Raw genomic sequence first — 20,758 nt, 5'->3', positions numbered from 1 at the left:
GTCTGTCTGTCTGACTTTCTCTCTCTCTCTGTGTCTGACTGACTGACTCGTGCCCCTTTTCCACCAAAGCAGTTCCAGGGCTGGTTCGGGGCCAGTGCTTAGTTTGGAACCAGGTTTTCTGTTTCCACTGACAAAGAACTGGCTCTGGGGCCAGAAAAACCGGTTCCAGGCTAGCACCAGCTCTCTGCTGGGCCAGAGGAAAGAACCGCTTATGTCAGCGGGGGGGGGAGTTGTTAAGACCAATAACAAGACCGCGAAAGATCGCCATTTTTAAGTGACGAGAAGCAGCAGCTGTACAAATGCGAAGTCATCCATTATTATTGTTGCTGCTGCTGCTTCTTCCGTGTTTTTGCTTCAATACTCGCGCCAAGGTTTATGCAAGCGTAGCGATGTAACTGACGTATACAGCTATGTAATGACGTGGCTTCCCTTAGCACCGTGAGCTATGGAAAAGCAAACTGGTTCTCAGCTGGCTCGCAAGTTGAACGAGTTGTGAACCAGCACTGGCCCCGAACCAGCCCTGGAACTGATTTGGTGGAAAAGGGGTATCTGTCTCTCTGTCTGACTGACTGACTGACTCTCTCTCTCTCTCTCTCTCTCTCTCTCTCTCTCTCTCTCTCTCTCTCTCTGTCTCTCTCTCTCTCTCTCTCTCTGTCTGACTGACTCTGTCTGTTTACATATCTGGTCATACACAGCATGTCTCATCAATGATAAGTACACACTAAGAGCTTTGTTTGTTCTAGGTTCTCTTTAGACTCAATTTCCTGGTGATGGTGCTCTGCCTTGTGATGGACAGATCATACCAGTTCTACTATTTTGTGCCTCTGGTTACCTTTTGGTTTGTGATCATCTATGCCATAATGGGCATGTGGCCACAGGTTCTGCAGCTCAAAGCCAATGGTAATAATGTCTATTGAAAAAATATATAATGCTGTGGTCGTTCTCTCAGTGTTTATGAACACGTGGCATGGTATTATTTATTGTGTGTGTGTGTGTGTGTGTGTGTGTGTGTGTATTTCAGGCAGCAGTTTCTGGCACCTGGTACTTCTATTGAAACTGTTGGGGTTACTTCTTTTCATTTGCTTTTTTGCATACTCACAGGTGGGCTCTTACAAATGTTAAAACTAAATATTTCAACATTCAAGGAGTCATTCAAGGAGCCTCACTTCTTTACAGCACATGGTGAACTTTATGCCTTTTTCTTTTTCTCAGGAATTCTTTGAGAATATTTTCTCCGTGTGGCCTGTTTCAAAGCTCTTTGAACTCCAAGGAAGTGTCCATGAGTGGTGGTTCAGGTGGAAGCTGGATAGATTTGTAAGTAATAGGCCTTGTGCAATGTAATGTTTGTGTATGATTGACAAAATCAAGACCAAAAATGCATTTTGTAACTATGCCAGAGCGCACAGCATTCGTGGGAAATTTATGAAAAGAACCTAGAGACAGGGCGGCACGGTGGTGTAGTGGTTAGCGCTGTCGCCTCACAGCAAGAAGGTCCGGGTTCAAGCCCCGTGGCCGGCGAGGGCCTTTCTGTGCGGAGTTTGCATGTTCTCGCCGTGTCCGCGTGGGTTTCCTCCGGGTGCTCCGGTTTCCCCCACAGTCCAAAGATATGCAGGTTAGGTTAACTGGTGACTCTAAATTGACCGTAGGTGTGAATGGTTGTCTGTGTCTATGTGTCAGCCCTGTGATGACCTGGCGACTTGTCCAGGGTGTACCCCTCCTTTCACCCGTAGTCAGCTGGGATAGGCTCCAGCTTGCCTGCGACCCTGTAGAACAGGATAAAGCGGCTAGAGATAATGAGATGAGATGAGAACCTAGAGACAGAAATCCAAAAAATACACACTCATGAATGAGACAATCAGATGGACATCTATGCGATGCGCTGGCATTACGAGAGAGTTACACTCTCCGTTCTCTTGCCTTGTTAATTAGTTCAGCATGTCTTCCTTTCTTTATAAAAGTCAAAATAAACACCTCAATTCCAGTTCCTCAAGCGGATTGGCACCGGATTTAGCCGTTTTCTAATAAGCTGCAACACTGCCCTGCTTTTACATTTACGTTTGGTCATTTAGCAAAGGTTCTTATCCAGAGTAACTTACAAAATGTGCATGCAAAATACTACGAAATGGGGAATAAAGCAAGCCGTCTATTGGCTTTCCAAGTGCGGAAGGCACAAAGTAGCAGCATGGTTCACAAAATCAAAAACCTAGATAGTAGTGAAATCCTAACACAACCTACTGACATCACAGAGGCTTTTGCCACATACTATAGAAAATTATATGAGGAGCAGGTAGATCCACGTAAACATGACAAGATGGAGTCTTTTTTTAGATCCATAAACCTGGCAAAATTAACATCAGAGGAAGCCGATATGCTGTCTCTGCCAATTACAGAAAAAGAAATCAGAGACAATATCCTAAAACTTAAAAATAACAAATCACCAGGAACTGATGGTTACCCAGGAGAATATTATAAAGCATTTGTGGATGATTTGACCCCAATATTGTGTAAGGTTTATAACTATGCACTGGAGGAGGGAGAGGCACCTGGATCATGGTCAGAAGCAATTATAAGTGTTATTCGTAAAGAAAACAAGGACCCAACCCAGTGTGCCTCCTTTGTGCTGATCTTAAAATTCTTACTTCAATAATAGCAAAAAGAATACAAACAGTGATACATAAACTGGTAAAGCCGGATCAAACCGGTTTTACTAATAATTGTCAAGGTATGGACAACGTCAGGAGGGCTCTAAACCTGCAATCTATTGCGGCCAAAAGGACTACCCCTTCAGCTTAGATGCTGAGAAAGCATTTGATAGGGTTGATTGGTCTTTCCTTCAGCAGACTCTCGGATATATGGGCTTTAATGACACATTTATTAAATGGATATGCCTATTTTATAAAAACCCTAAATCTAGGGTTAGAGTGAATGGGCATTGCTCTAACTTCTTCTCATTGAGACGTGGCACCCGCCAGGGAGATTCTTTATCTCCTTCTTTATTTGCCTGAAGCATAGAGCCACTGGCGGAATTAATAAGGACAAACCCACTCATACTGGGCATTCCTGATGAAGGAATGATTCAACACAAACTGGCTCTGTTTGCCGATGACATATTGTTATTCCTAGAACGTCCTATGGATTCTATCCCAGCACTTCTAACTAGTTTAAATAATTACAGTGTAGTGTCAGGATATAAGATAAATACCAACAAATCTGAGGCAATGATGATAAGTGGCGAATGGCCCCAGCAATTAGATGAATTGGTATCCTTTAGGAAATCCAAACAGGGATTTAGATATCTAGGGGTCATTCTGACACCAAAACCAGCACAGCTTTACAACTCCAATTATAACAAACTCGTCAAAGCGATCAACCAAGATGCAAGTAGGTGGGATACGCTGCCTTTGTCCTTTATTTTGGCAGAATCTACATAGAATCTACTTTGATTCTATGTAACCAGTATGTGTTGAATGAAGTTCAATCACAAGGTGACCCTTTTTTTTTTTTTTAACCTCTCCTTGAGAGTATTTTGTGTGTGTGTGTGTGTGTGTGTGTGTGTGTGTGTGTGTGTGTGTGTGTGTTTGCACTGTATTGTACTGCTAAAATTGCCTGCAAAGTTTCATTTGGGCAATAAAGTTAAAAAAAAATGTGCATGCAGATGATGGTGCAGCGATACAAAGGGCCTTGCACATCTGGAGCAATTAATAATCTGAAAGAATCAAGTGCTAGATTGATCCAAGTGGTTAGAAAAAAATGCTTTAAGTGCAACAAGTGCAAACACAATTGGTAACAAAGGACAGTTTTAAACCTGGATGTGTAAATATAATAATAAAATTCAAATCCGAGACCTAATACAAAAGGTGATCAATGCAAGCAGCTAATGTCTTGTGTTATAAACATGTTTAGAGACAGATGTGTTTCAGACTGATTTTAAATGCCAGTTTTCTCATTTATGCTGTTAGCATTCCGTCCTTCTGAGTTGTGTTTCTCCACGCTTGTTGCAGGCTGTCATCAATGGCATGCTGTTCGCCTTTATTTACCTGGTATTACAGAAATATCAGGTTCTCTCGGAGGGGAAAGGCGAGCCGCTCTTCTCCACCAAGATTTCCAACTGCTTACTCTTTGTATCAGTGGTTTCCTTCATCGTAAGTATGCTACAAGACTCAGCTTTTACTGCCTCAATGGATATGACCTTATCTAACGTAGTTCTCCTCTTTTTAGACATATTCCATATGGGCGAGTAGCTGTAAAGATAAGACTAAATGCAATGAGATGCATCCCTACATATCTGTGCTGCAGGTACTTTCCTGTAAATGGTGCTTGTGGGTTTTTTTTGTTTGTTTGGGTTTTTTTAAATTTATTTTTTATTTTTTTATAAAGGTGTACACCCTGCTGTTCACTGTCAGCTGTTCACTGTGCTTTTTCTCAACCCACAGATTCTGGCGTTTGTTCTAATCAGGAACATTCCTGGCTATGCTCGTTCTTTGTACAGCTCCTTTTTTGCATGGTTTGGAAAAATCTCATTAGAGGTAAGGTTCCTGTGCCATGAGCAGTCATTTCCAAACCAAATTCAGCAGTTCAAAAAGGTTTTCAAATCAAATGTGGATAAACAAATCAGGTCTAGGAGTGTGCACATGTATACGAAAACCTGATTAACCATCTGAGGCTCCAGATACTGAATACTTTCACATTGCGTACCGGCACAGTGGTATAGAGGGCTGCTGCATGACGTCACCGTACCACGTGATTTTGTTAGGGCGCCATATTGGAAGACCAAGTACGTACCTACATACATACATACATACATACATGCATACATGCATACTCGCAATACAAAACAAACTACGAGCGAGAGTGAAGTGATATTACAGCTGTTGTGAAGTGACACGATGAGTGAAGTGACACGATGGCTGATAATTCTGGTTATGTGAGTACATTACCAGCTGCAGAAAGGGCACGGTATGTGGAGAAACTGGCTGTGATAGATGGGTTTGACCCATATGATAAGACTCGGGGCAAGGGAGAATGGAAACATAAGGATCTTTGAATTATTTGGACATGGGGAAAAACTATATTTAAAATCCAAAGAGGGATGGAGGGAGGAAAATTAAAACAAAAGAAAGAAATGAAACATATAACATAAATGTGATAAAATTAAGGATGTTTTTATTCAGTAAACATTTTAAAAAATGTTCTACAACACTCTAGCCTAGTGACTTACCAGTAACAAAATGGTCTGAACATATTCTATACTGCTGTAGACTTGAAGTATTCACATCTGCTCTGCATAAAGCAGCTAAATACTCTCTGTCTCCTGGCAGAAAGCTCCTTGGTTTGCTTGTGTCTCAATCACAGCTGGTATTCTGTAGAAAGACTTCTTTTCACCTTTCCCATCAGCTTTGTTAGAACACCCTAACACAGCACAAAAGTTTACCATTGTAGGTTTCTGATGAATCAAGTGCCTCGTGGGTTCACATACCGCGCGCTGCCGTTATTTCCCCCTAATCACGAGTTTGTTGGTCTTCCAATATGGCGCAGGGTTTGTTTACTTCCGGTTTCGGGTGACGTCAGTGCAAAGGGTCTATAGGTGATGGCAAAGCCATAAAATATGTAACCATGTCTGTTGTCATGGTCACATTCTGTCATGCTTATACAGATGTGGTCAGAAGTTTACTTACAGTGACATGAATGTCATCTTGGATATGAATGTCATGGCAATATTTGGGCTTTCAGTCATTTCTTTGAACTGTTCTTTTTCTGTGGTAGAATGATGGTACAGCATGCATCTTAAATAAAAAAAACACTAGAATTTGGTGCACAAGTTTAAATTTTCTTTGGGTTTTCTGAAATCAACACAGGGTCAAAATTATACATGCAGGGTCAAAAATTTACATCCGCTCATTTAGAATATTAATTCAGAGGTGCTGAAACTTCCAGAATGTCTTTTATCTTGCCAAGGTCTTTTAACTTCCTATTAGTAGTTATGATTGACTGACTACAGCTGGTAGCTTCTCTGTCCCTTCATAAAAAGGGTCTGTTTACAGCACTCATTGGCTTGACCAACACACAGTAAAATGGGAAGGTCCAAGGAGCTCAGTGCAGATCTGAGAAAGAGGATTACAGATCTACACAACTCCAGAATGTCTCATGGAGCCATTTCTAAACAACTGCAAATTCCAAGATCAGTTCAACCAATTGTATCCAAGTTATTGTGAAGTGTAGTCACTTTGCTTCAAGAAAACCCAAACTGTCACCCTCAACTGAAAGGGAATTGGTTTGGATGGTCAGGAACCACCATGGCACAGCCCTGCCATGAACTGGAAGCTGATGGATCACTGTCTACAGTTCAGTGAGTTTTACATCACCATGGACTAAGAGGCTGCTATCCAAGAAATAACCCCCTGCTCCAAAATTGACACCTTCAAGCTTAACTAAAGTTTAAAGCTGACCACACGGACAAAGAAAAAGCCGTCTGGGGGATAGCTGTAATGTCAGATGAGACAAAGATTGAGTTGTTTGGCCACAATGACCACCATGTACAGAGGGACACTGTACCAGCTGGTGGTGGTGGTAGGATCATCATGCTCTGGGGCTGTTTTGCTGCCAGTGGAACTGGTTCATTGCATAAAGTGGATGGAAGAATGAAGGAGGACTACCTCAGAATTCTTCAGCATAAACCATCAGAAACTTGAACACAGCTTGAGACTTGGGAGTTACAACAGGACAATGAACCCAAACACACATCAGAGCTGGTTGTGGAGGATAAACCAGGCTAACATTAAGCTTAAAACAAGTGCTGACTACAATCCTATTGAAAATATATGGACCATGCTTAAGTCGAGTCCATGTCAAGAAAAGAAAAAAAAATTAATTGAACTCTACCAATTCTACCATGAAGAGTCGTGAAATATCCAACCGGAATTCTGCCAGAAGCTTGTTCATGGTAAACAAAAATATTTGGTCAAGGTGAATCTTGTGAAGACACATTTTACCCAAATATTAGGTGTGCTGTATGTATAATTTTGACCCTGTGTTGATTTCAGAAAACCCAAAGAAAATTAAAACTTGTGCATCAAATTCGTGTTTTTTTTTTTAAAGATGTACACTACCGTTCAAAAGTTTGGGGTCACTTTGAAATGTCCTTATTTTTGAAAGAAAAGCACTGTTCTTTTCAATGAAGATCACTTTAAACTAATCAGAAAACCACTCTATACATTGCTAATGTGGTAAATGACTATTCTAGCTGCAAATGTCTGGTTTTTGGTGCAATATCTCCATAGGTGTATAGAGGCCCATTTCCAGCAACTCTCACTCCAGTGTTCTAATGGTACAATGTGTTTGCTCATTGCCTCAGAAGGCTAATGGATGATTAGAAAACCCTTGTACAATCATGTTAGCACAGCTGAAAACAGTTGAGCTCTTTAGAGAAGCTATAAAACTGACCTTCCTTTGAGCAGATTGAGTTTCTGGAGCATCACATTTGTGGGGTCGATTAAATGCTCAAAATGGCCAGAAAAATGTCTTGACTATATTTTCTATTCATTTTACAACTTATGGTGGTAAATAAAAGTGTGACTTTTCATGGAAAACACAAAATTGTCTGGGTGACCCCAAACTTTTGAACGGTAGTGTATGCTGTACATTCTGCCACAGAAAAAGATCAGTTCAAAGAAAGTACTGAAAGCCCAAATATTGCCATGACGTTCCTGTCACTGTATGTAAACTTCTGACCACACTGTAGGTTGACTGAAAAGTGTAATCCACTATATCCACTGTAGAGGTGTGGGATAAGTATCTTTTTATAAACTCATATATGTTAGGACAAGTGGATTAAGATTCATGTATTTGTCTGTCTGTTACTCACTCCTGCAGCTCTTCATCTGTCAGTATCACATCTGGCTGGCAGCTGACACAAAGGGCATCCTGGTCCTTATTCCCGGAATCCCCTCCCTTAATATCACCATGAGCACCTTCATCTTTGTGTGTGTCGCTCACGAGATCTCGCAGATCACCAACGATCTGGCCCAGGTGGCCATTCCTAAGGACAGCGGCACTTTGCTCAAGAGACTGCTGGCAACTGGACTCTTCATGGGGCTTATCCTCGTCTTGTCTAACAGCAGCTGGGCCTGAGTGAGTTGATTTCGTTGGAACAAATCCTGATTTAAACTTAAGTTTTAGGAACAGACTCATTACTGGCATAGTACTGCTCACCGAACACAACCTGAGACGCAGGTCTCGGCGCAAAGCCCGTGATGCAGTACTTACTTTATAAAGACAGTGAGCACACATTTTATACAGAATGTATGCAGTACATGTGCTCACTGACTGACTTTTCAGATAAGACTAAATCTGATAACACCTGGGGGAACGGAAACAACCTCTTTTCTGTCCATGTTTTGTACAGTATTTAATGATTTAAATTAAGTTTACTTTGTACAGCGGTGTATTTGTGGCGCCTTAATGTCCTGTTTGTCGTTTCTAATTTCTTTTTTAATGTTGAGCTCATTTGGATGAAATATGAATGGGGTTTTGTGTTTTCATGCTTCATGCAGTATACAGCACACCATATGCCAACAGATTCTTTTGTCACCAGTAAATTAATTACTGTGTAAACAACCACTCTAAGGTTTGTATGGGGTTTTTGTTTTTTAATTAATGCTTTCAACAGATCTTAATTCTCCTAAATCTCAACCAGGGCATCCATAAGTCATTACTATAAGTCCTTTTTTTTTTTTTTTTTTAATGGAAAATTAAGGCTTTAGAGGAATTAATTTATTTATATTTGCAAATTTAATTAATTTGAATATACACTGACTGCCTGGCCAAAAAAAAAGTTGCCATTTGGATTTAAATAAGAAAATACTCAAGAGCTTTTGATTGGATAATTGCTGCGATTCATGTTTCAGCTGCCAGCAATTCTTTTAACCCTTACTGATGCAGTGAGTAGCTTCTCCTTTCTTTAACAATCATGTCGGAAGGTGTATCCAGTAGTCGTGGAAAAGATGTTACTGTGTATCGGAAGGGTCAACTTATTGCCCTGCACCAAGCAAATAAAAAAGGAGATTGCTGATATTACTGGGATTGAGTTAAGAACTCTGCAGCGCATTAACACCACCTGGAAGGATAGTGGTGAACCATTAACTTCGTGGAAGAAATGTGGTTGGGGGGGGGGGAATCTTGATTGAGCATGATCAGAGATCACTTAGGGTGTTTTCACACCTGGTCCCCTTTAAAGGAACCAGACTCGGTCCTCTTTAAGTGGACCAAAAAGTGGACCAACAGAAAACGAACTCGGTTCTTTTTGTGTTCACACTGTGAATTTATTACAAAGAGGACTGGGTTCTCTTTCTGGTCCAGTTAAGCTTTGATGGGGCCTCAGTCCTCTTTCTGTTCACACCAGGTCCTCTAGAGCCCTCAGACCCCCAGTGCACGGAATTCTGGGTAATTTTCTCTTGAATCAAAATGTCTGCTGCCATGCTTGCCCTGCTGTATTCTTTGATCAAAATAGCGCGGATTAAGGAAAATAAATTTATTCCAGCGGCTGTGGTAAGTTCCAAAAGGAAGTTGAGTTTCCCTGCTACAGTCACGTGACCAACTACGGCAAACGAAGAAGGTTAAACTACAGTGAAAAAGGCGAAGTGAACCCGGTGCGCTTTTTGTTCACAATGCGCAGATTAGGCGAACCGCACCGTTGATTTTTAGCGAACCGTACTGAGACCACCTCCTGAGGTGGTCTCAGTTCGGTTCGCTTTAAAGGGGTCTGGGTACGGTTGGAGTGTTCACATGTGCGCAAAAAATGCTGAGTCATCGATCTGAGTTCGGTTAGATGACTGAAAGGGACCAAGTGTGAAAACACCCTTAAACACTGTGTGAAGTTGAATCATTTAAAAAAAATCAACAGTAGAACTTCGAGCTATGTTTAATAGTGAAAATGAGAGCATTTCCACATGCACAATGCAACAAGAACTGACAGGATTTGGACTAACGAGTTGTATGGCCAGAAGAAATCTACTTCTTAGTGACGCTAATCAGATGATTTGCTATGGAGCATAAAAATTGTACTGCGGAGCAATGGAAAAAGGTCAGATGCTTTGAGTCCCGATTTACCCTATTCCTGAATGATGGGCGTGTCAGGGTAAGAAGAGAAATGCATGAAGCAATGCATCGATCATGCAAAGCGGCCACTGTACAAGCCTCTGGAGGCAGTGTTCTGACCTGGGGTTGCTTCAGTTGGTCAGGGCAAGGCTCGGCACATCATGTGGCAATAAAATGAAGTCAACTGATGACCTGAATGACCAGGTGATCATATCGAAGGATTTTTTTTTTTTTTCCTTCCCTGATGGCACAGGCATAAAATTAGGGCTCAAATTGTGAACATGAATCATTTTCACACATGATTTGGCTAGCAGAGAGTCCTGACCTTAACCCCACTGAAAGTCTTTGGGATGTGCTGGAGAAGGTTTTACGGATTGGGTCGACTCCTCTGTCGTTAAGCTCTCTGTGAAAAATTAATGTAGCTCTGGATGGAAATAAATGTTGGGACTTTACATAAGGTTGCTGAAACAACATTGTAATCAAGGATAAAGGCGATCCGATGAAACATTAGTGTGCGCGACTTATTTTTTGGCCAGGCACTGTATAAAAGCCATCACCGGCCTTTAGAAGAACAGAACTATCTGGATACTTTGTGTACTATTAATTTTTACCACATCCACTGTTATTACTGAAGTATGCCGTGGTTACTTCCTGGATTCTTGGAGGCTTTTGTGTACTCCATAAACTGTAAATAAATTGGCCAATTATCTTAAATACGTTCAGATGAAACAATATTTTCAGAAATTTGGACCTTCCACTGGTACAACACTTCTGGCCAATAATGTTTGTCCTTTTTTTTTTTTTTTTCCTTCTCTTGGTACAGTGACCCTCCACACTAGTAATACTGACATTTAATACATCAAGGATGCTCGATTTTTCAAATAACTCTTTTGATATTTACTTTTTATGTAAACTTCACGGTGTCATAAATATTTGAAAATGCATTAACAATGCCTCATAGCGATATTAAAAAGGTCTGAAGGTGAACAGACACGTGACTCATTTATAAGCAAAATGGTCAATGCATGAACTACTGAAAGACTGTTTATCCCAAGACGCTGTACACTAATGTACAGTACATCTGTAGTCGTGTGAAAGTTTATTACCCTGTTATTTACGATTACAATCTTTTATACATGTTTTTAACCAAATGGAGTAAAGCTGCTTTATTGGTATAATCCTGTGATTTGAATATTGTAAACCAAAAAGGGGGGGTGAGAGGGGAAGTCCCACTTGATGAAGGATTTATGAGTAGGGGAAGGCTTTAAACAGTACAGGAGCTCCGTTAGACCAAGCTAAGCTTTAGTGAAGTTAAAAAAAAAAATTTAAATAAGAAAAATAGGTAATTTTTATGCTGTATGTATCTGCTTTCCAGCTTTTACAGTTCAGTAGGTACAAAAACCTAAACATACTATCCCCTGTGTTGTGAATGTAGATCTTTACTCTGTTACTGTATATTGATGCTGTAAGGACATTTGTATTTTACCTTTTAAAGCTACTAACAGGGAGTTTAGAAATGCAGAGCATTAATCCTTCAGCTGAACGTGTGAAAGTATTGGAGTAAATTTAGACACATCACTTGTACACATTTTCTGTTTGTAACTATGGCAGCTGGTAATCTGTGGATATAGGGTATGCTAATCTATATGCTACAAGATGGAAAGAAGTTCTCTTGACAAGTTTAATTGTTTCTTTAGAGCAGTAGTGGTTTTAAACAATCCTGTTGGTGAAAACGTAAATCGGCTTATTCTGTTAAATTATGGCTGTTTTTATCTGATCTACTTCTCAAAATTCTCCATTTGGATTTATTTATGCTATTTGGGATTTTTTTTTTTTTGGGGTGGCCAGAAAGAAGCAAGTGTAGAACAAGGGTGTGTAATGTTCTTAGTTGTGTCAAAAGATTTAGTAAATTGTGCCAATACAATTTTCTTCATCCTTGTCTAAGGGCCACTACATGGATGCTAGCGACAACATTTTGTCATTTAATTTTATACCATAGTTTCATTTTGTGGTCATCGTGTTCTGCAGATCTACACAATCTGCGCTATTTTAGCCTTTTCTTCCATTATAGGAAGACGAGATAAAAAGCAAACAAGATCTTGTGTAAAATTAAGTGTTTTATTTCCTGAAATGGCGTTTAAGCCAAACTGCAGCTATAATCTGATGGATTCACTCCAATTTACAGCTATTTATCCAATTGTAAATGTGTGATTTTATTTTTTAAGACTTTGTTCAAATGTTTTGTATCGCTTAGTTTGGACTTCCTGTAAAAACAAGATTCATACCATGCTGATGTAAATAACTGTTTTGTCCTGAAATGTGAAAAGGGTGTATTTTCTTTTAGAAATTCTGTTTTGTTGTTTTAATGATGGTCAGTGATTAAACACCATGCTGAACATGATTTGTACTGTTTTTTTTTTTTTTTTTTTTGCCCCCCCCAAGCATATCCACTGGCATGCAAATCCTAAATTGTGACGTATGCTCATGAAACCACAGATTCTTTTGACAAGTTTATTAATTTATCAAAACGTTTAGTACAGTAAGAGAAGAAAAAAGTTACGTTTTCAATGGTCTTGTTCAAGCTTCCGTTTTGTCACTTTAAATGGTCCCTTTAAGAAGACAATTACCTCAAAATACCTTCTGATATTTAAATAGTCATGTGAGTGTAGCCATCATGAGCTTCAGCTGCTGCTTGGAGTACCTCTCGCTGGTGCTGCACACGATCACAGAGCTATAGCACATGCAGATTTGGCACGATGTGGAAACACAAATTACAGGTACAGAAAGATACGAGAGATCTCACAAATTCAGCGCTTCAGCCACTTTCCTCTCTTCAGGAATACCATTTACCTGCAAAGAAAACGCACCATTAGAAAGTTGATAAGGCAGGACACTAGCACCACTACAACATGAATTATTAGTACTTGCCTCCAGCCTTCGAAATGTTGACAAACTGTAATTATCTCCTTTGGTAGCAGTAAATGAATGAACAGAATGTTAGACAAGGAGACACTGAGACCAACTGCAGTTTATTAGTGTATACAGATGGGGGAGCCAGAGCACCACTCAACTACAGACTGATGCCAAATGAAAGGAAGGACCAACAATGTGTTAGTAAGGTGTTGGGCCACTAGGAGACACCAGAACAGCTTCAGTGCATCTTAGCAACAATTCTGCAAAGTTCTGGAACTGTACTGATGTCATGGACATTTGATGATAAACACCATCATCAAAACAACAGCTGAGGAACTATATAGATAGTGTGATGGCCCTGGGCCGTGCTGCAGTGTTAGTTGTTGTGGCCTGCCTTCTTTTCCCCCTTTTCTGGTCCTAATCCTTGGCTCCTCCTACCTCATTATCTGCTTGGGAGTCTTCATAAGCTGGTTTCCTCCCCAGATGGTTCTCTCTCTCCAACTTGGTTTGGTTTGGTTGGATTGTGTTGTTTATTCTTTGTTTAGCCACATTCAACTTCAGTTTGGCTTATTTTGAGTGACTGTTAATAAATTGTTGATTTAATTAAATTGTTACTGCATGGGTCTCCCTTCTTTGTTACGCCTTGAATGAGCTGGGCATAGCTACCGGGGACGACAGCTCGCCATTTTCTTATCCAGTCGTGTTCAAAATAATAGCAGTGTGTTTTAAAATCGTGAGTAAAGCTCAAAATCCTTATAATGGTTATTTCCATGCATTGGGAACACTGCACATTATATACTACATCAAAACATGAAGAAAAATGTATCAGTATTTTAGTTACTTTACTACGGAAGCTGAGAGAGGCCCTTCATATAATCCTTTTTTTTTTTTTTTTTTTTATTCACCTTGTTATCCCGAGATAACGACATAATTAATTCAGGATCTCGAGAAAGGGCGGCACGGTGGTGTAGTGGTTAGCGCTGTCGCCTCACAGCAAGAAGGTCCGGGTTCGAGCCCTGTGGCTGGCGAGGGCCTTTCTGTGCGGAGTTTGCATGTTCTCCCCGTGTCCGCGTGGGTTTCCTCCGGGTGCTCCGGTTTCCCCCACAGTCCAAAGACATGCAGGTTAGGTTAACTGGTGACTCTAAATTGAGCGTAGGTGTGAATGTGAGTGTGAATGGTTGTCTGTGTCTATGTATCAGCCCTGTGATGACCTGGCGACTTGTCCAGGGTGTACCCCGCCTTTCGCCCGTAGTCAGCTGGGATAGGCTCCAGCTTGCCTGCGACCCTGTAGAAGGATAAAGTGGCTAGAGATAATGAGATGAGATGAGATCTCGAGAAAACAAAACCGTTATTTTGAGATCTCGAGAAAACAAAACAATTATTCCGTGATCTCGAGTGAACAGCTGAGAAATGGTTCATTCAGGTGCGCCAAGAGACTTGTGATATGCTGACTTTGGGGCTATTTCTCATTCTGTATAGATGCAACTTTGGTCATTAGAATGTCTGGAATAATCGATCACCTAATAAGGCAATATTTTGATCAGGGGTTGACACAGGGAGAGATTGCATTAAGTCTTTTAATAAGGGATAATTTCAAAATTAGTCTGCGGCACCTCCGCAGAAGACTGGCCCCTCTCTCTCTCTCAAGGCATCGTAAAAAGCCATTTCTGCTCTGTTACATGTCCGCCAATTTCTAAGTCTTTGTTGTCTGACCCACAGGGGGCGCAGCTCTGCTAGAAATCTCAGCTGTTTTCTCGAGATCATGAAATAATTTTGTTTTTTTGAGATCACGGAATAATTGTTTTGTTTTCTCGAGATCTCGAATTAGTTGTGTTGTTTTCTCGAGATCCTGAATTAATTATGTCGTTATCTTGGGATAACAAGGTGAATAAAAAAAGATTATATGAAGGGCCTCTCGCGGCTTCCGTACTTTGCAGAAAATGAAGAAAAATTAATATTGGACTGTTCAAAAAAAATAGCAGTGTCTGCATTTTTCATTACAAACCTCATATTTACTGTATAAACTGAAAAAATCTTTAGGATTTAGTATTCCTGTGACTCACTAAACTAATATTTAGTTGTATAACCACGGTTTCTGAGAACTGCTTCACATCTGTGTTGCATGGAGTCGACCGACTTCTGGCACCTGTGAACAGGTATTCCAGCCCAGGATGATTTTACAACGTTCCATGATTCCTGTGCATTTCTTGGTTTTGCCTCAGAAACAGCATTTTTGATGTCACCCCACAAGTTTTCTATCGGATTAAGGTCCGGGGATTGGGCTGGCCACTCCATAACTTTCATTTTGTTGGTCTGGAACCAAGATGCTGCTCGCTTACTGGTGTGTTTGGGGTCGTCGTCTTGTTGAAACACCCATTTCATGGGCATTTCCTCTTCAGCATAAGGCAACATGACCTCTTCAAGTATTGTGATCTATGGAAACACTTCCATGATCCCTGGTATGCGATAAATGGGCCCAACACCACAGTAAGAGAAACATCCCCATATCATGATGCTTGCACCACCATGCTTCACTGTCTTCAGAGTGTACTGTGGCTTGAATTCAGTGTTTGGGGGTCGTCTGTCAAACTGTCTGCGGCCCTTGGACCCAAAGAAGAACGATCTTGCTTTCATCAGTCCACAAAATATTTCTCCATTTCTCTTTAGGCCAGTCGATGTGTTCTTTGTATCCTCTTCAGCACATCAATTTTTTTTTTTTTTGAACAGTGGAACTTTGCGGGAGCTTCTTGCCGATAGATTAGCTTCACACAGGCATCTTCTAATTGTCACAGTACTCACAGGTAACTTCAGACCGTCTTTGATCACCCTGGAGCTGATCATTGGCTGAGTCTTTGCCATTCTGGCTATTCTTTGATCCATTCGAATGGTAGTCTTCTGTTTTCTTCCACGTCTCTCTGGTTTTGCTGTCCATTTTAAAGCACTGGAGATCATTTAAGCCGAGCAGCCCATAATTTTCTGCACTTCTTTATACGTTTTCCCCTCTCCAATCAACGTTTTAATCAAAGCACGCTGTTCTTCTGAACAATCTCTGGAACGACCCATCTTTCTCAGGTTTTCAGAGAGAAATGCATGCACAATACGTGCTTGCTTCATCCTTAAGTTAGGGCCACCTGATTGACACCTGTTTTTTCACAGAATGAATGACCTCACTAATTGAACTCCACACTGCTATTATTTTGAACGCGCCCCTTTCACTTAATTATTCGATTACACAGACTCAGGAGCATGCATATCATGAATGTTGGGTCTGTTGGTTTTCTATGACTCTACTACACCTACTGGTAAATTGTTTGCCATGTAGTAATATAATTTCCACCAAAAACAGTGACTGATCTGGTTAGTCATGGTGGACTGCTATTATTTTGAACACAACTGTATATGCATATCAGATTTTTATACTAGATGCTCAGATTATGAATTTTGAGTTATACCTGCTGCATTAAATTACCAAGCCTCAGTATGCAGGAAATACAAACCAAAGTGAAATTGGACCAAGCGAAGTTCTGACATGAAACAAGATCAACTGTGAGCTTTTGCTCACTTACGTATCCCCCCCGCTCTTGCTTATATCAGAATGCGAGCAATCGAAGGAATAGGACACTTACTATGAATGTTGACTTCAACAAATAATTAACCGTTAAACAAGTACCGTATTTTTCGGACTATAAGTCGCACTTTTTTTCATGGTTCGGCTGGCCATGCGACTTATACTCCGGTGCGACGTATATATGTTTTTTTTTTTTCACCGCGGAATAACTGGAGCTGATGCTGAGTCTGACGACAGCCACGCAGAAGAAGAGGAAACGGCGCTTCATCTGCCGCTGGAGTTGGCAGAGTTGTTCAGAAGCGACACCGAGGATGAGGAATTCAATGGATTTACTGATTTGGAGTGAAATCATCAGCTTGATAAACTTGATTGACCTGTGTTTTATTATTAATGATAGGCCTATAGTTATTTAAATAAGTTATGTAGTGATTTTAGGCAGTGCTTAATTTGTGAAGTGGGAGGTCCCAGAACGCAGGAGGTGGGTGGGTCCGGCGACTCAAAAAAAAAAAAAAAAAAAAGGCGGGGGATGGTTTACTATAACTTTACGCACATGCGCTTATTGTGTGTATAAAATAATAATAATAATAATAATAATATCAGACATTATGATCTTAGAAAACGCTTTAGTGACAAACAGTTACAGACAGTAATATGTCGTGATATATTATAAAATATTAATTTTTATTAGTCTATATATTAAATTATATATTACATTTATCTTCTAAAATAACAGACTGTACTCATCACAACCGGTTTATTTCACCATTGGAGATCAGATCACACAAGACATGAGTTAAATGACTCATTTTAAGGATTTAAGTAGGGGATTTAAAAGCGGTTGTTGTTTTTTTTTTCACTAGACGGTTGTTTTTACTACCGTACCTGTCTTTGGAGATGATATACCTATAGCCTACTTGACCTCTGATTTGATGAAATAAAATTTGACAAAAATGAAGAATGACACTCCTCGATGATGACTACAGCTTTAATAACACAGATGAAAGAGCCATGGGGCGATAATAAGTCCTACCGGTAAAAATATTCTAAACGCAAACTGATTAATGCATCAGTAATAGGCTACTAATATTAGTTATAATAATAATATAGGCTATTAGTAATAACGATAGTGATAGTATTAAAGATAGTAGTAGATATTTAAAATAATCAGACTAGGCTACTTACAGGGCAAAGGGCGCGTTATCACTGCTCAGCTGTTCGTTTATTAAATAAACAATGCAGTCGCGCAGTAACCACGCGCTGCTTATCAGATACAATCACAGATTCTATGGATAGAATAACCCTTCAAAAAAGTGCGACTTATAGTCCGGTGCGACGTATATATGTTTTTTTCGTCTTCATAATGCATTTTTTGGCTGATGCGACTTAAACTCCGGAGCGACGTATAGTCCGGAAAATACGGTAAGTAAAGAGCCGTGTCTCTCCCCAGGGATTTCAAATAGCATCCTGGTAAACTGCCATTTTGAAATAGCATTTTGCTTCTTGAAATAGCGTCAAAATCCACCCGATATGTTTCGTAAATAAATTCAGTCGGTAAACAGGGAAATCGATGTGTGACAGACCTGAAAACGTTATACACGGTACAGAACCCCAAGCTGAAGCTCGGTACCAAATATCAAGCAGTTGTGATTTGTAATTGCTGAGAAAAGTGTTCTGAAAATTTTGTAAATCCACCCGATATGTCTCGCAAATACATTCAGTCGGTAAACAGGAAGTTTGTGTGACAGATCTGAAAACGGTATACACAGTATAGAACCCCAGGCTGAAGTTTGGTACCAAGTGGCTATGATTTGTGGTTGCTGAGAAAAAGGGTGTTTCGGACGGACGGACAAAGGTAAACCAGTATACCCTTCCCTCCTTCAGAGCGGGGGTATAATCATGTGCACGCAACTCAAAATGGTCCATTTTCCGGGCACTGACTACAGATGATACAGAACCTTGTGAATCCATCAGGAGACAATCTCGACTGTAGATAATTGGCGAATTTCCCAGATGTGCTGAGCAACAGACTGCAAAATGCTGCTCAGAAGGTCAAGAAAACACCTGGTGAACTATTAGCGCCGCTAAGCGAGTGTTGTGCGAAAACTGCGCTCGCATGATCGACACATTCTCACAACGAATCAGAATGTCATTCGCAGACTTTTACGGCAGAAGGAAGATCTATACTTATCTGTGACGAATCTCAGTCATCCAGGTACATAGTAATCTGTGGTTGGTTGAAGAGAGCAACTGGACTTGCTTGAAGATTCTTGAAAACGTTTCGCCTCTCATCCTAAAGGCATCCTCAGTTCTGTCTGAAGTCAGACAGAACTGAGGATGCCTTTAGGATGAGAGGCGAAACGTTTTCAAGAATCTTCAAGCAAGTCCAGTTGCTCTCTTCAACCAACCACAGAAGATCTATACTCGTCTCAGTCGTGGATGATGCTAAAAGTGGTAAATATATCCCGTAGGGGCGCTCTTGAGGTGATTCTTCGTTGATGGTTACTGGTTCAGCCAGTAAAATGGTGCAAAATATTGTGCGCTTTTCAACGCCGTTTCTACGCATTTTGTAAATAGAGCGTTTGGTACAAAAATCCCATGGCGCAACACACACACTTTTTATATATATCCCTCAATTGTTGTTTTGGTAATGGTGGTGCACAGTGCTGTCTAACATGCCCCTACAAAGTCTCCCATAAGTGTTCAATTAGGTTGAGATCTGATGGCTGTGAAAGCCATAACAATATGGTTTATATCATTTTTACACTCAAACCATTTACTGTGGATGGGGGCCGAGTCATCACTCCCACCAGGATAGAAATGCTTTATCATACGATAACAGACCAGTCAGAAGAACAGTCACAGTATTGATTTGCAGTGGCTCTTTCTGCTAGGATACAAACTATGCCAGCAATATGCCCACACGACATCACAACAAGAGGAAAGCCAATTAAAAAAAAAAAAAAGCTACATGATTTAGGATTTTCTATCAGTTAAATTTAAAAACGCTTCACTCCTTATGACATTCATAAAGAATTAATAAGGAATCCAGTTAAACGTATCAATAAAATAATGTATCTCGTGGTATTACACCTACAGTCAGGTCTAGAATATTTGGCGTTGTTTAGATCAATATTTTTTCAAGCATAAATTTTTCCTAAGCAATACAATTTTATTTTTTTTTTTTGCTAAACACGTTTTAGATTTATTACCACCACCACACTTAATATTTGATGAAAAATCATCAGGAGTGGGGAAAAAAAAACCAGCAAAATATTCTTTATGGGAGCCAAAACATTTTTAATCCTTGTGTATAATATTTATTCTATAATAATTTTCTTTACATGTGCCAATAATTCTGGAGCTGTCTGTATCAGTTTTGCTTGTGTGTTTAGCTGCAGTACGCTGACGTTGACGTGCTGTATACTTACCCGAAGGCTGCTGCTGTGGTATCTGCATTTGATTTTGAAGATTTCTGTGAACAGAAACAGCTTTACTAAGGTTGCAGTGCTAATTTAATGATGAGTCTTTCCTTATAATGAACATTAGCTACACAGACTGCTCTTGAGGTGGATGCTTAATGTACTTTCTTGTCCTCCGGTGTTTTCTTAACCAAACCTGCTCATTTTATTGTGATTTGAATTTGCGCTGATGTTATTTTAAGGAAATGGTTGATTTATTATATTTCTAGAACTGCACATGCAAACGTGTTTTATTCCTCTTACACCACAGCAATTTGCCAATGCTAACAATTTGTATTTATGAAAGAATCATACTTTTTTGTCCACATTGATGTGGAACATCCACAAAACAAGTTAGTTCTGGTTATAACAGCTATAAACTGCACCCCTTTCCTCACCAGACTCCTTTTTTTCCTCTCTCTTGAAGTTAATAATACACAAAATGTAGCTTGTTGCCAGGTGGCATGGTGGTGTAGTGGTTAGCGCTGTCGCCTCACAGTAAGAAGGTCCGGGTTCGAGCCCCGTGGCCGGCGAGGGTCTTTCTGTGCGGAGTTTGCATGCTGTCCGCGTGGGTTTGCTCCGGTTTCCTCCACAGTCCAAAGACATGCAGGTTAGGATAACTGGTGACTCTAAATTGACCATAGGTGTGAATGGTTGTTTGTCTCTGTTACCCCTTTTCCACCAAATCAGTTCCAGTGCTGGTTCACAACTCGTTCAACTTGTGAGC

The 20,758-nt window shown here is 40.3% G+C and overlaps 2 protein-coding genes across 2 annotated transcripts in view; one reads left to right on the top strand and one right to left on the bottom strand.

Annotated features, from left to right (window-relative positions):
- casd1 (CAS1 domain containing 1) overlaps positions 1-12,488 on the top strand; it is a 32,171-nt gene extending 19,683 nt beyond the window's left edge. Inside the window, exons 12-18 of the mRNA XM_060942750.1 lie at positions 744-900; positions 1,022-1,101; positions 1,213-1,314; positions 4,002-4,142; positions 4,219-4,296; positions 4,434-4,526; positions 7,870-12,488. Of these exons, the coding sequence (XP_060798733.1) occupies positions 744-900; positions 1,022-1,101; positions 1,213-1,314; positions 4,002-4,142; positions 4,219-4,296; positions 4,434-4,526; positions 7,870-8,127 (909 nt within the window). The 3' untranslated portion in view covers positions 8,128-12,488. The remainder of the gene's footprint in view (positions 1-743; positions 901-1,021; positions 1,102-1,212; positions 1,315-4,001; positions 4,143-4,218; positions 4,297-4,433; positions 4,527-7,869) is intronic.
- A 101-nt stretch (positions 12,489-12,589) lies between these two features.
- The window catches only part of sgce (sarcoglycan, epsilon), a 67,544-nt gene continuing 59,375 nt past the window's right edge, over positions 12,590-20,758 (bottom strand). Inside the window, exons 10-11 of the mRNA XM_060942749.1 lie at positions 20,002-20,045; positions 12,590-12,942 (exon numbers count right to left, since the gene is read on the bottom strand). Coding sequence (XP_060798732.1) covers positions 12,926-12,942; positions 20,002-20,045 — 61 coding nt within the window. The 3' untranslated portion in view covers positions 12,590-12,925. The remainder of the gene's footprint in view (positions 12,943-20,001; positions 20,046-20,758) is intronic.

Source organism: Neoarius graeffei, chromosome 16, assembly GCF_027579695.1.
Source record: "Neoarius graeffei isolate fNeoGra1 chromosome 16, fNeoGra1.pri, whole genome shotgun sequence".
Lineage (NCBI taxonomy): Eukaryota > Metazoa > Chordata > Actinopteri > Siluriformes > Ariidae > Neoarius > Neoarius graeffei.
This window is presented reverse-complemented; position numbering and strand designations above follow the sequence as displayed.